We start from the raw sequence: 15,104 nt of genomic DNA, 5'->3' as shown, positions 1-15,104 counted from the left end.
TTGTGAATTTCTCCACATTGAGCCTAAATTGGGACCTTGGTTCCAAAAGAGGCATTTGGGAACAGAATGTGAATTTCTCATTCCTCTTTTGGCCAATCTTGACTCTATTTTTTGGCTCAAAATGTAGAGGACAACAAAGTTTGGTCCATCACCTCATATGGTATTATCACTTGTGCTTCTTTTTTCAACTTCTTAGTTCAGCTTTCAACCCTAGGGGTAAATTTCCCAGTGAAAGAAATTTGGAGTAATCCAATCCCTCCTAAAAACCAGAAACTTTGTTGGGAAGTTTTCCTTGGAAAGATTAACATATGTGATATATTGCAAAAATGAAGGCCAAATAAGTCATAAGTGCCTATCTCCCCACATGTGCTTTCTGTGCAAGAACAATGGCGAAAACATCTCTAATATCTTTTTATCATGTTCTTTCGTACATTGTATTTGGGAGCATCTTTGTTCTCTCCTTGGGTGTAGGTAGACTCCTCAAGATGTGGTGGGTTCTTTGACGCAAACTTCTTCAGACAACCGAGGAACAGGTAAAGAATTATGTGGAAAGCAATTAGAGCCTCCATGTTATGGACTGTATGAGAAGAAAGGAATGGAAGGATTTTTAGTGAAAAGAGTCGAACAAAAATGGAAATCTTTGATTTGGTGAAAACTAAAGTGGCACATTGGGTGAAGACCCTAAAGGATTTCCAAGGTTTCTCAAGACATTTTGAGAACATGGAAGGAAGTGGCTTTATCAGCTCAACCCAAGGAAAGGGTAAATATGGAAACGGAGACCCCTAGCAACCAACTTTGTTAAAACTCAATTTTGATAGGAGTTATAGTGGTAGTCAAGTTGCAGCTGCATTGGGAGGGTTGTTCAGAGACACAAAAGGAAAGGTTTTAGCACTGTATTGAGAACCATTAATAGATGATAATGGATTGACAACAGGGCTGTGTGGATTACTCCATGGGTTAAAATTTGCTAACCAATTCAGTTTCCACAACTTGGAGGTGGAAGAGGCCTCTCAGGTGGTCATTTCATGGACAAGATGTAGCTCCCAAATCCCATGGGTCTATAGACATACTTTTCGGGAAATAGAAAGCATATCAAGGGAGCTGAATGTTGTCTTTAAATGGATGAGAAAATCAGAAAATGGGATGGTGGATGTTTTGTCCAAACAAGGGGCAGCAAGGGATCAAATGTTTTGGGCAAAATTATAAAGTATAAAGTTTGTCTTTAAGGTGGAAAACTCACCTATTGTAATACTTGAAATCGATATTAATAAAATCTTTTTTTACTGATAAAAAAACATGACCAATGTCCAAGTGAGTCACAGCGAGATATATAAGAATTGCAACCAGCCTACAATACATAGTAGGAGCTTCTAGGAGTTTTCCTTCATCGTGGTATAATTTTACATTAAGTTCCATAGGAGTGTGTCAACCTACTTGGAGTCAATGAGGTGAGCTAGTTGAATTAATTTATAGTAAGTTTTCTTTAATTCACAAGATGACCCCTTGAAGAAGATTTTTTTTTGAGAAAATTTAACCAGATTTCATTAAGAAAAAGAGAGGGAACAAGGGGAGATATACAGAGCAGGGGAAGAACCCCTACTAGTTACAATGGAGGAAGCTTGTCGCTATACAATTGCTCCAAACCAAGAAAATAAATCACAGTACCTATTCGTTCATCCTGAAGGAACATTGGAGCAATAATTTAAGTTGTTGAATTACTTCAAGATCATTAACTGTGATAAGAATATCATCCACATAGATAAGCAAAACGATGAGACCACAATCACTAATAAGAAAGGAAAAGAGATGAATCATAGGAACTCTGATAGTGACAAGCTTCCAAAAACGCATAATAAAAATGCTCAAACAAGGCACAAGGAGCATACTTAGAAAGAAGCTATTATAATACCCAAAACAAACTATCCCTTCCCGCCCCTTGTTTAACAAGCGTGTCAGCAAGTACATTGGAATCCCTTCTCACCCGTTTGAAGTTCACCTCCATCCCCTATAGCAGTCTCAATACTTTTCTTTTTTCAAAGATACAGGACCACCACCCCTCCTCCTCTTCTACTTGGAGCCACTCAACCACAAGCTTCAAGTCACCCTCAATGACAAGCTTCCTAACATTCAGCTCTCTAGCCTTTTGGAGACCTTCCACCACAGCCATAATCTCCGCTCTCAAAGAATCACCAATTCCAATTGGTCCAGAATAAATCACAATGATTTTTCCTTCCTCATCTCTGAAAGCTCCTCTGATTCCAGATGGACCCAGATAACCTTCACTGTCACTTCTACCATCGAAATTAAGCTTGACAAAACCTAGAGATGGGGGGGGACCAAATAGGCCCAATATAACCTCCCTAAGAGGAGAAGACGCAGCCACCTCCCTCCATTTTCTCAATAATTCATTGACAGCAATATTCTTGAAGAGATCCAGTGTGTTCACACAATGGACAACTCTGATGAAAATGGCTTCAACAATAGCATCTCTCCTCCCCAAATTGTCCAACAAACTACCGCTTTCATGCATTTCCATAATTCTGCCCCTCTTCTTTGGCCAACTGAAGAAAGTAAAGGCGAACACACTTTATACGTTTGACGGAGGGTTCCACCTGCACCATTGCACCCAAACAAAGAAAAGAACCATTCCCAAATTGAAGAAGAAAGAGGGCAAGAGATTAGTAAGTGAAAGCAATTCTCACCATTAACCTTACAAAGAGAACAATGATGAGGGGAAATACACCAATTAAGTCTTTTCATTTGCATTAAGTCACAAGTATTAATTCTCTCTAAATAAACTTCCCGATCTTATTCTTTCAGATCTGTTGGGAAGTTGTAAGAGTGGATCTTCTGGAGGTCTTCAAAGATTCCACTTCACGGGGGTTGTAAACAAAGGAATTAATTCCACTTTTATTTGCCTCATCCCAAAGAAAAATGGTGTCTTGGAAGTGAAAGACTACAGACCAATAAGTTTTGTAGGGAGTGCATACAAAATTATGGCAAAGGTGTTGGCAAAAAGACTTAGAGAAGTCCTAAAAGATATGGTTTCTCAAAATCAGTTTGCATTTGTGAAAGGAAGACAGAACGTAGACAGCATTCTAATTGCAAATGAAGTTGTAGAAGATAGAAGAAGAGTGGAAGGACGGGCCTTCTTGTGAAACTAGATCTTGAAAAAGCTTATGATAAAGTAGATTGGAACTGCCTTCTCCAAGTTCTAAATTTAAAGCCAGTAGGGGTCTACGGCAGGGCTGCCTTCTCTCACCGTTTCTCTTCACAATGGTAATGGATGTCTTCAGCCAGCTTATGGAGAAAGCCAAAAACCTTAACTTAATCAAAGGTTTTGAGGTAGGAAGAGATGCCATAAATGCCTCCCATCTCCTTTTTGCTGACAATGTCATCATGTTCCTGGAAACCAATTAGGAGAGCATCTTAAATGTGAAAAGAGTGCTTCAGTGTTTTGAATTAGTATCAGGGTGAAGGTAAATTACTCAAAGAGTAGTCTAGCAGCTACAAACCAAATTGAAGGTTCCCTGCTGGAAAATTTCAAGGAAACTCTAAATTGCCAAGTGGAAAATCTCCCGCTCTCTTACTTGGGCATGCCATTAGGAGGGAATCCAAAAAATCCAAGTTTCTGGGAGCCAATGATGGAAAAAATGTGAAAAGAAGTTAGCTACTTGGAAAAACTGCTACCTCTCAAAAGGGGGTAGAATCACCCTCATTAAGGCTTCCCTCGCAAACATGCCCATCTATTTCCTTTCAATGTTTCAGATCCCTGCAAAAATCAGATGACAAACTGAAAAAAACTTCAAAGCGATTTCCTTTGGGATGGCAAAGGTGTTAGAAAAGGGCATCTAGTAAATTGGAGTCAGGTATGTAAACCAAAAGAGGCAGGAGGGCTGGGAATCGGGCACCTAAAAGAGAAGAATAATGCCCTCCTTGGAAAATGGCTGTGGAGATTCCCCACTGAATCAAAATCTCTTTGGACAGCTATCATCACCAGCAAGTATGGGTTAAATGTAAAGGGTTGGGATTGCAATCTCCACTCAAACAGATCAACTTCCTCAAAATCCCTAGAAAGGTATTTCCTCCATTCATAGCCTCTTTCTTTCTTTCATTAGATATAGGGTGGGTAATGGAACAAGAATAAAGTTCTGGACGGATCTGTGGTGGAGCAACTCCACATTAGCAAAATCTTATCCTAGGCTCTACAACCTTACCCTAAACAAAGGTGCAACCACCTCTCAGTGCCTCCCCAATTCTCCCAATGAAAGCAACATAAACTTGAACCTCAGAAGACCCTTAAGGGACCGGAGATCAGTGAGCTTACTGATCTCCTTCTCTCTCTTAGTGAAGTCTACATTTCCCCAAACTCCCAAGACTCCCGAGTCTAGAAACCCTACCCTGGAGGTGAGTTCTCGTCCAAGTCTTTCTTCGAAGCTCTGGTTGCAGGAAACCAAGACAGTGACTTCCCTTTCAAGAAGATCTGGTGCAAGTTTGTTCCCTCAAGAGTTTCTTTATTTAGGAGGCTTGTCTGCAACGAATAAACACTTGTGAGCTATTGCAGAAGAAAAACCTTGGAAGGCTTTTTATCTCTCCTCACGTCTGTACCCTCTACCCCTGTGAGGGAAAGACAACTGACCACCTCTTCATACATTGCCAGGTAGCCAGCAACATCTGGAACTTCTTCCTACAGTTAGTTGGCTTAAGTTGGGTGGCTCCTAAGCACCTTCAGGAACTGATTTCACAGTGGCAAGGAAGAGGTCTGAGCAAGAGAGGTACAACTTACTGGCTGATAGTACTTCATGCTATTCTTTGGGGAATTTGGGAGGAAAGGAACAATCGGCTGTTTGAAAATAGGACAAAATCTAAGGGTGAGCTGATCGACCACATCACTTATTACTGTAATTTGTGGGCTTCCAGCTCAGAGGAGTTCACAGCAATCAATGTTAATGACCTTAACAGAAATGTGTATAACTTCCTGGTCTCCTTCCCCCCTACCCCACCTCCCCCCAGAGTTCCCTCAGTAAGAAGAGAATGAACTAGGACTCTTAGCTTTGACGGAAGTGCTTTTGGTAACCCTGGAGCTACCGGTATAGGGGGAATCCTAAGAGATGAGAACGGACTCACCTGTTGGGTATACAGTGGACCGATTGGGATAGCTGACGCCACAAAGGCAGAAGTGTTAGCAGCTCTCACAGGGATTCGCCTAGTCACTAAACTGGGTATTCAGAACTTCTCCATTGAAGGTGACTCAGCAAATACTATAAGATGGTTGGAACAACAGGAGGCTGGACCTTGGAGACTTAGTCACTTCTTAACAGAGGCAAGGGACCTATTGGCTCATACGAATGTTTCTCTATACTAGATCCCAAGGGAGCTAATGGCCGATGCAGATGGTCTAGCAAAATTAGGAGTCATTCTGGAGACCTTGTACTGTGATATTTTTCCTCCTGTATAATTCTCAGGGGTCTGGCCCCTATTTTGTATTTGTAGTTTTGTACACCCTCTTGTGTACCTCTCTTTCCTTTAATGAAAATTTCATCACATATCGGCCCATATCGGCTGATACATATCATATTAGAGCCTTCCCGATACACCCCTACAGGGAGTGTTCTGGGTCAGCAAGTGGTTCAGAGGGTAGACCGGCCTTAAACCGGCCCCTCTAAACCAGTTTCAAAAAAATAAAAAAACAAACAAAAAACAATACTGATACAGGCCGATACGCCCTACCAGCATATCACCCTATATCGATATTTTGAACCTTGCCCAACCTATTCCACATACATCACTATAAACTATTTTAAAGGAGAGGAAGAACAATTATATTTAATAGTAAAAGGTAAAATAGTAGTTTTTGCTTAAAGATGTAATACATGATTTTGATCATAACTCAAGGAGGGGTAATTTATTCTTTAAAAAACCAAACGAATAACTTCAATTAGCTTATAAGCATGAGGATGAACCAAACTACAATGACAAAGCTGCTAAAAAGTATCATGAGAAGAGCCAGAAGAAGTAAAAACAACCATGTGATGAGTCATGATCAAATTCCAATGCAAAGAGACGTCCAACATTATAACCCCCCTATCACTATCCTAGTAAACCAACCCTAAATCAAAAAACCACTATGTGTGAAATGAACACCATACCCACTATTAGCAAGTTGTCCAACTGAAATCAGGTTGGTAATGAGTTTAGATACAAGAAATACTTGCTTTAAAGAAAATGAGATAGAAGGAGTAGCAGAAATGGTCAAATTGTCAATCCCAAGGGCTTGAAATTTATCACCATTGGCAATGACAATTTAAATATTACCAGAATAAGGGATATAAGTTGAACTAGGTGAAAAACAAGTCAATAACAATTTGATTATTACCAAAATAAGGGAAATAGGTTGAAATAGGTGAAACACAAGTTATGTGATTTGATGCTCCAAAATCAATGATCTAAAGAGTATTAACAAGAGAACTAAAGTAGCAAGGCCTACTGATGTAGGTGCACATGGCAGGCCCAATGGCATGGGTGCACATGGCAGACCCAGGATAGCGACGTGTGGCACAAGGCAGATCGCATCCTGGTCGTCCGCTCATAACTAACTCTAGGCGAGTTCAGTTATAAATAAGTGGCGTCACAATGAGGTAAGACATCTTGGCATTTATTGCTCTCAGCTCTCTAGCTTCCTGGTGACCTCGTCTGAGCCATTCTACTCAGGCCTCGTCCATTCTCTTTGCTACGCCCTTGCTAACTTAACCGTCGGAGTCTCCGCCCATGGGATAACACCTAGGGCCTCTGACGTGTTTCTTCCTCCACAAGTTGGACTCCTAGGCCCTCGGCTCTATCAGCCCTCGGACATACCAACAAGCCCTTAGCAAATGGAAGTGAATTCACATTGTTGCCCTCGGCCCATTCCACGCAGAAACACTTACCAAAAAATCTTATCTTATAGATGAAAAAGATGAAATGGTGTAAGCGACGTTTTAAAATGCAAAGGTGTGACACGAGGCATTCCACTACCTGGAGGTGTGGGGCACAGTTTAGACTATAAGAGGCATAAGCCTCCTTAAGAGAAGGGGGTGAGAAGGAAGAAGGAGGTACAAGCCCCCTTCTCTTGCCTTCCCTTCCTTTCCCTTTTCTTTCTTCTCTTTCCTTCTTTCTAACATTACAATAGAATCCTCCTAGCTATCTACAGCTTCTACACTCCTCAAAACTTCTCTTCCACCATGAATAAAAGGTTTTTGAAGCTGGAGACCAGACAGCAAGCAAATCTGGATTGATGAAAGACCATTTTGTTCTTGATTGGACTTGTGAGCCTGATCAAACACTTCCTCTTCCAACACCAATGTTTCTTTCAATTTCTAGTCAAAATTACATATATTGGTCCTCCCCGATTCCTTGGCTCCTCCACCATCGAACATCACGACCTTCTATTCTCCCTCAAATCTTGCAACAACCTAGACTCATTTGTCAGACAAGTTCCCTCAACCCATTTTCTTCTTTCTAATTCTCTTTTTCCTCAAACCTATCAGCCCTAATCTTTCTTTTCAAATAATATCGTTTACAACATGTAACCTCTTATGCCAGTTTGTTCTTTTAAATCTCTCACTCATTCTCTTAAAACAATGACCCTCACTCATATCTTCCTTTATATGTTTACCTGCTACCGCTTGTCTTTTGTCCCTCCCCCCATCCTTTCGCCCAATTTTTGGACTTCTATCACCTTGTTATATTCTCCTCGCACATGCACATCTCCCACCTAACCACTTAATTTCATATTCTCCACGTGATCTTTTATTAGTGTCGCCCCTACCACATCATCCTTTTCTCGTTCCTCCTCCCCCAACTCCCAACTCTTCGACTCCCAATCTTCCTTCATCTCCTCCTAAACCCTACTACCTAAGTCCTCTACACCTATATCTACTCCCTTCTCCTCTCCCCCTACTTCTTTTATTCTTCCATTGTTCCTTCTTCCTCTGCTCTTGAAAATAGTCATATCTTATCCTTCAATAATTACACATAGGCCATATCTTTCTCCAAAATTTAGTACCACCTTGTATGGGATAGCATAGACCTCTTCAACCGCAACCACGATTCTCGCCATGTCTAGCTTCTCCCAAGCCTATTGTTGTCACCATACTTAAGGAATCTTCCACAGTTATTGCCTATTCTTCAATGGTAAGAATACTCCACACATGCAAAGGGATGTCGATCACCACAATCCACATTGCCCATCTCTATCAACCTTCAGACACTTCTCCAACCACTACGAAGCACCAATCACCCCTAAAAGAAATGCCCTCTACTCACTTCCTTTAACAGAAGTTCCACATAAGCAACACACCCAATCCCTTCCACAGAAAATATAACTTATCTTCAACCACCACCAGCCACCAATTGAAAGTTTATTAAATTATTCAATTGCTTCAACAGCAAATGTCAAAACTTCCTTGTGTCTCATATAGACTTTTTTTTATGAATGAATGGTATTTTATTAAATAGAGATAGAAATAGTACAAGCATGAAGCACCCTAAGAGGAGGCACAATTACCTCCCCTTAAAGGTGGTTCCAAACCCAACTAACTCTTTTCAGATTACAATTACAAAATAGGCAAAAACAAATAATCCCTTGAAGCCCCTTGTTTAGCTAAAGAATCTACCAAAGCATTTGCCGACCTATTAACCCACTGAAAGCTAGCTGACATGGTTCTCGTAAGCCATTTGACTTTTTTGATGATGTCCCAATATCCCCAAACAATAGTTTCTGGGTCCGACATCCATCCCACTATCACCTTAGAGTCTCCTTCAACTATCAAATTAATCACTCCAAGTTGGTTGGAAATTTGTAGTCCTTGTACCACAGCTAATATCTCAGTCCTTGTAGAGTCTCCATAACCCACTGAACCTGAGAATAAGGACAGAATGTTGCCATCCTTATTCCTCAAGATCCCTCCTATACCCGAAGGTCCTGGATTACCTTGACTGCTCCCATCAAAGTTCAACTTTACAACTCCTTCCGACAGGGGTAACCAACTTGCTTGTGTTCTATTTTTCTTGGATGAGGTGGAGGCCACTGCTACCCAACTCCATCAAAGGTCATCACTAGAGTAATCTACAAAGAGATCCGTAGTTTTTAGCCAAAGGATTGCCCTTGTCAGTATACAATCCTTTATTTCAGCAATGCTTCTCTCCTTCTCCTAGAAAATTCTAGCATTTCTTTCCTCCTAAATGGTCCATAAGAGGGCTGCCCTAATACATTTCCACATTACTTTCCTCTCTTTGTTGGCCAACCAAAAAAAGACAGATCAAAAAGCATATTTACTTCAGGAGGCAAGTTCCACCTGTACCCAAACAACATAAAATCCCAATTCCAAATATTTAGTTGTTTACTGTAAAAGAGCAAGAAATCAATAGGTGATAACAGTCCTCATTCTGCACTTTACATAAAATGCACCATTTGGGGGACAAGCATGAATAAGGTCTCCTTTTTTGTACGTTGTCCACAATATTAATTTTACCATAATACACTTCCCAACAAAAACCAGCAATTTTAGGTGGAATTGGCCTTGACCAGACTTCTTTAACTAAGAACAACAAAGGGGAAGGAGTAGAGCATAGGGGCTTAAAGAAGGAAGAACAAGAGAAGGAGCCACTCGAGGTCAAAGACCAAATTCTTCTATCTGGTTTAGGAAGGTCCAAACAAACATAATCAAGTAAAAGTAAAAGCTTAGAGGAAGAAACCGATTCCTCATCCCCCAACCCTCTACAGAACCCAAAATCCTAGTTAAGAGACAATGGGAGAATGGGGGGGCAAACCATTCTTTGAAAGGCAACAAACCAAGCACGCCTCCTCTCAACCTAGCAGGCACTTTTGAAATTGGAATAGCTTGTTGATGCTTATGCCTTTTGAATTGTTTCACTGCATTGAGATTCTTATTGCAATCCTTCACTTCTTTAGTTGCTTTCCAATCTTTATATAGCAATTTTCTCCCTCATTTTCTTAAACGCCTTTTCTTGCATGATCTTCTCGACCCATGAAATATAATCCCAGCAGTTTACTCACCTCCACCTCAGTGTTAATTACTCTTTCCATGTCAAATGTACCACCCACATCATGTGTTTCATCAACCATTATCTCTTCATCCTCCTCCTCTGATTCATCTTCCTCCTCTCCATCCCTGCCTATGGACTCTTCTACCTAGCAAATTCTCCAAATGCTTATTCAATTTCCACTACCTTGTATCTCCTACCTTTACTTGATGAACCATCCCTTCCATCCACTTCAATACCTTCTTCTGCCACCCTTTAAATCTCCCTAATCTCCTGACCACAAACCTTGTTGCTGTCATTGACCCCAAACTCCCTATTGATGCCCTATTCAACATTCCCATACTTGCCTATGGACTCTTCTACCTAGCAAATTCTCCAAATGCTTATTCAATTTCCACTACCTTGTCTCTCCTACATTTACTTGATGAACCATCCCTTCCATCCATTCCAACACCTTCTTCTGCCACCCTTTAAGTCTCCCCAATCTCCTGACCACAAACCTTTTTGTTGTCACTAACCCCAAACTCCCTATTCATGCCCTCTTCAACATAACTTCCTCCAGCAACCTCCAATTCAACAACTTTAGATTCTTTGCCTCTATTATTCAAACTATTACCAACAATAAATACCATCTCCAGGATCTTATTTTACTCTATTTTTTTATTCTATTTTTTTGGCAAGCATGCACTGATATAATTATCTGAGCCATCTAGTAGAAGGGATTTTCAAAACTAATGTTACTGGTAAATGGTAATATGCAGCAGGAAAGAATGACTTTGTATTTGTCCTCACATGTGTGTGCCCTATACTAACAAAATAATGAGACTGTTAACCAGTTAATCACATCTTCATTATCATGTCGAAACCGCTAACCACATCATCATGGGTAGTTTAGTGTTAGTAGAGTTGTGTCATAACTAGATTGAGTTAATTTCTCTTGGTGGGAGTGGGCTCTTGAGTTTTTATAGGATTATCTATAAATATATTGTAAGAGCCAGTTTATGGCGTGAAGGATATTATTTAAAGATTAGGAGGTCCTCTACATTCTAAGTGGACTCCCTTCCATTTCTTGTTTTCCTTTTCTATTTGACTTTCAGAAGGCACACAGAACACTTTCAACTTTTCCCCGAGACCAGAGATCAATTTTGGAAGACGGAACAGCAGTGCTTTATCATATTAAGATATTGTCAGAACATAAGTTAAAAAATAATAAAAGAATAACTGGTTCCAGAACCATCAATGTAATATTAGTAACAATGAAGATGCAGTTCTTAGTTCTATTAAAAAAATCATCGAGGAAGATTGTATGTCCGAAGTTATGAAGGAATAAAAAGTAAAATGTAAACGACAATGAATGCCAAAAAAACTGAATTTTTTCAAGCTCAAGGAAAACCCTAAAAGAGGAGAACTAGAGGGGGGAGGGGTGTGTCTGTGCCACAAACTGCAAAAGCGATTGCAGAACCAACCCAAATGATGAATGGTAAAATGAACAAGAAAAGGGGGAGGCAAACTGTGACAAAAATCTGAAAACCAAAACATAAGGATTTACAGAGAAGCATCAGAGAAATGGTGAGAGAGGGAAATAGATTATTACGCTATGATGAGATTCAGTTCCTGAGGGCTTGTGAAGTTCCCCACGCATGAATGCGTGACGTTGGTCGGCTTGTGAGCCGTCACAACGTAATTCCATATGCTCATTTCTGCTTCTGAAGATCACTTCTTTCTCGATCAACTCTAAGTCCAAAACTGAAACCCCCCACGCCTAAGTCTATTGGAGAATGCTGAAACTGGCACCAACTTTTATCATATGAGGAATGCTATACTTCCGTGCTCCTGAATTTTTCAAGAACAAAACAGAACAGGAGAAAAAAAAAATTATAAATGGATCGAAACTGCTCGCAATCTGAAATAGAAATGGATCGAGAAGAAAAATAAGAAGAGGATATATAAGGTCTTGTACAATCCATTCTTACTTGGGAGTGGCTTGGTTGCATCGGATCAGATTTCAGGAACCTGCCAACGATGACATGCAGCGGCTGCCAACGGCAATGGCCATGCTTACGATGGCGGGGTTACAAGACCAGAGGAGTGATAAATGAGCGGACGTAAATAACGGTTTAAGGAGGGTTTTGGCATTTTGGTTTCAACTTAGGATCGGATTAAACCCAAACCAAATCCACAATCCATTACTTTATGATCCATTTGATTACCAAGAAATTTATTTTTTCATTTTGGCACCTGTATTTGTTTGCTGATTACCAAGAAATTTGATTACCACAATCCATTACTTTATGATAAGGGACGGAATGAGAAAATAAATTTATTTTTTCATTTTTGGCACCTGTATTTGTTTGCTGAGAGTCATTATCCTATATAATATGCTTTTTCATTCTACTAGTAATTAAGTACATATGTTGCATGTGAGAAATTTTTCTATATATTAATTAATTGAATTTTAGATATCTCACAATTAAGATAGAAATTGAAAATTAATAAAAGTAATAATATGATTAAAATTAAACTTAAATGTTGTAGCAAATAACAATTACTACTACTACTATTACTATTATTATTATTATTATTATTATTATTATTATTATTATTATTATTATTATTAAATTTTGCATTCCATTTCTATCATAAATAAAAATAACTTTTATTTTAACAATTATTTTTATTTAATATGATGAATATATAACATTAGAAATGTTCTCAAATGTTTTCAACAATTCTATACATTTTCATTTTTGATGTTCTATCTTTTTTAAAATATTTATTATTCAATTATAACATCATGAGTTTCTTTGAAAAGTTGGATCATTGACCCACCATCTAAACAAGAAAATAGCTTTGCTTTCAGATAAGTTTTAAATTAAGGAAAATTATAGTCAGAATCAATTGTTGTACATTTAAAATTAGGTTATAGGTTGGTCTAGAAACCAACAAAACTTTAATAATCAGCTCTACATTTCAATTTATAAAAACTCACCATGTCATCGTAGGCTTATGTGGTTATTGCCAATATGGGACTCTTGATTCATATTTGACACAACAAAAAACTTATACCAAAATTGCCCTTTAATGCTGGGTGATTGGAAAATAAAAAAGGGTTTTTAGTTTATCTCCTCCCCCACTCTCTCATTCTCACATCCGTTTCTCTTTTCTCAATGATTGTGTGATTTGAAAATAAATAAAAATGGTTTTTGGTTTCTATATTTACATTCTCTTTATCAATTTCTTTCATTCTCTCTCTACTTATCGTTCTCCCTTAGTTTCTCTCTTATTCTCTTTCTCGTTCTTCATTTTTTTTTTATTTTCTTACACACTTATATGGTATTAACTAGATCGTATAAAAGTACATGAGACCAACTTGGTATGGTTCAAAAATAATTACACCAAATTGATATAAATTTACAAGAAACTCTTGGCTATAAAATTTACACTAACTTGGGTAGAAATTTATAATCTGATTGTACGAGTGGTTGATCCCTTTAATTCCTTTATATGGTTTGATTATATTGTATAAGTTTGTAAGAAAAATAAAAAAAGAACAAGAAAGGGAGTGGGAGAAAGATTAAAGGGAATGATAGAGATTGAAGGAGAAAGCGATATTGACCAAGAAGAAGAGTGAGGGAAAAGAATGAAAGAGATTGAGGGGAGAGAGAGAGAGAGAGAGAGAGAGAGAGAGAATGAGAGGTTTTGATTTGGCTACACATCAAATTTGAGAGAATGGAAGAGACAAATGGAGTGGGAGATTGAAAGATTATTATGAGAGTGAGAGAGAAGGGATGGAGATCGAGAGACAAAGGGAGCAAGAGAAAAATTGAAAACCTATTTTCAGTATAGGCCTTTTGCTGTGTCCAACATGAATTAAGAGTTTTATGTTGGAAACAACCACATAAGCCTCCAATGATATGGCAGGGACTTTTATAATTTGAAAATGTAGAGGCCATTGTTAGAGTTTCGTTGGTTTCTAAACCAACCTACAACATAATTTTAAATATAGACTTTGACTATAAATTTTCCTTTAAATTATATAAAATAATTTTTATTTATCACACTTAATTTTTGTTTGTCTATGATATGATTTGATCCAAGCCACCATCCCACCACCTAAAAAGAAAAATATTTTGATTTATAGATTGATATTAAAATTTGTATTACATTTCTATCATTGATAAAATTATTTCTTATGTATAATACTTATTTTTGTCCAATATAATGTATGCATAATATTAAAGATGTACCCAATATTTTATTTTTATAAATATATACCATTAGTTATGTGTCCAAAATTTTCTCTATCTTTTTTATTTTTCTGATTCTTTGTATTTTCTATTATTAAAAATTTTACTATTTGACTATAATATCATTTCATTTATAGGTATATTTTAAGTTTGGCATTCTATTTTCATCATTAATAAAAATACTTTTTATATATCGTATTTATTTATTTTAATTTTTTATTATTTAATTAGGCATTATTTATTAATCCATTTGACTCCAAATGGTCGAATTGTTTGCCCACCAATGGGAGGAAAGAAAATGGATTTACTTTCAAATTACGTTTCAAAATATATATATTTTTACTATTAAACTTAATATTGTGGATTTAATTACAAGAATTTAATGGAGAGAGAAATATATCTTAAATATAGAATTTAATGAGAGAGAACAAAAAAAGATTTATTTCCAATTGGTTTACAATTTTACGTTCCATTTCCAATTGGTAAAAAATATGTTAAAAATGTTCCAAATTTTTTTATTTTCTCATTTGTTTCATTTTATTATTTAATCATGGCAACATGGATTGACCCACTTGACCCACAATGGTTTAATTTCTTACCACATGAAAACACTATTTTTTTTAGATAGATTTTAAAAGTATAAACTTTTATGTTATTAGAATTATTAATTTAATTTATTAAGTATGGATTTAATTAATAGAACTTAATGATGAAAGAAACAAAAATGACTTAAATATATGATTCAATGAATATTAACTTAAATGTTGGATTTAATGGAAGGGAATTGAATGCATTGAATATCTTAAAATTATA

At 37.6% G+C, this 15,104-nt stretch overlaps 1 protein-coding gene across 4 annotated transcripts in view; it reads right to left on the bottom strand.

Moving 5' to 3' along the window:
* The window catches only part of LOC148845431 (DNA damage-binding protein 1-like), a 68,983-nt gene extending 56,776 nt beyond the window's left edge, over positions 1 to 12,207 (bottom strand). For 3 of the 4 annotated variants that reach the window (XM_088954460.1, XM_088954462.1, XM_088954461.1), the window contains exons 1-2: positions 12,018 to 12,156; positions 11,639 to 11,877 (exon numbers count right to left, since the gene is read on the bottom strand). Coding sequence is in view for 2 of the 4 variants with exons in the window: in XM_088954461.1 (XP_088810587.1) it covers positions 11,639 to 11,742 (104 nt within the window). In the remaining 2 variants the exon portion in view is untranslated. Of the gene's footprint in view, positions 1 to 11,638; positions 11,878 to 12,017 lie in introns of all 4 variants that reach the window. The other variant, XM_088954459.1, reaches the window with a different exon arrangement.
* Between the last annotated feature and the right edge of the window lie 2,897 nt (positions 12,208 to 15,104).

The sequence above is a fragment of the Nelumbo lutea genome, chromosome 7 (assembly GCF_056320005.1).
Source record: "Nelumbo lutea isolate HS-2025 chromosome 7, American lotus-T2T, whole genome shotgun sequence".
Taxonomy (NCBI): domain Eukaryota; kingdom Viridiplantae; phylum Streptophyta; class Magnoliopsida; order Proteales; family Nelumbonaceae; genus Nelumbo; species Nelumbo lutea.
Note: the sequence above shows the minus strand (reverse complement) of the source record. Positions and strands in the feature narration are given on the sequence as shown.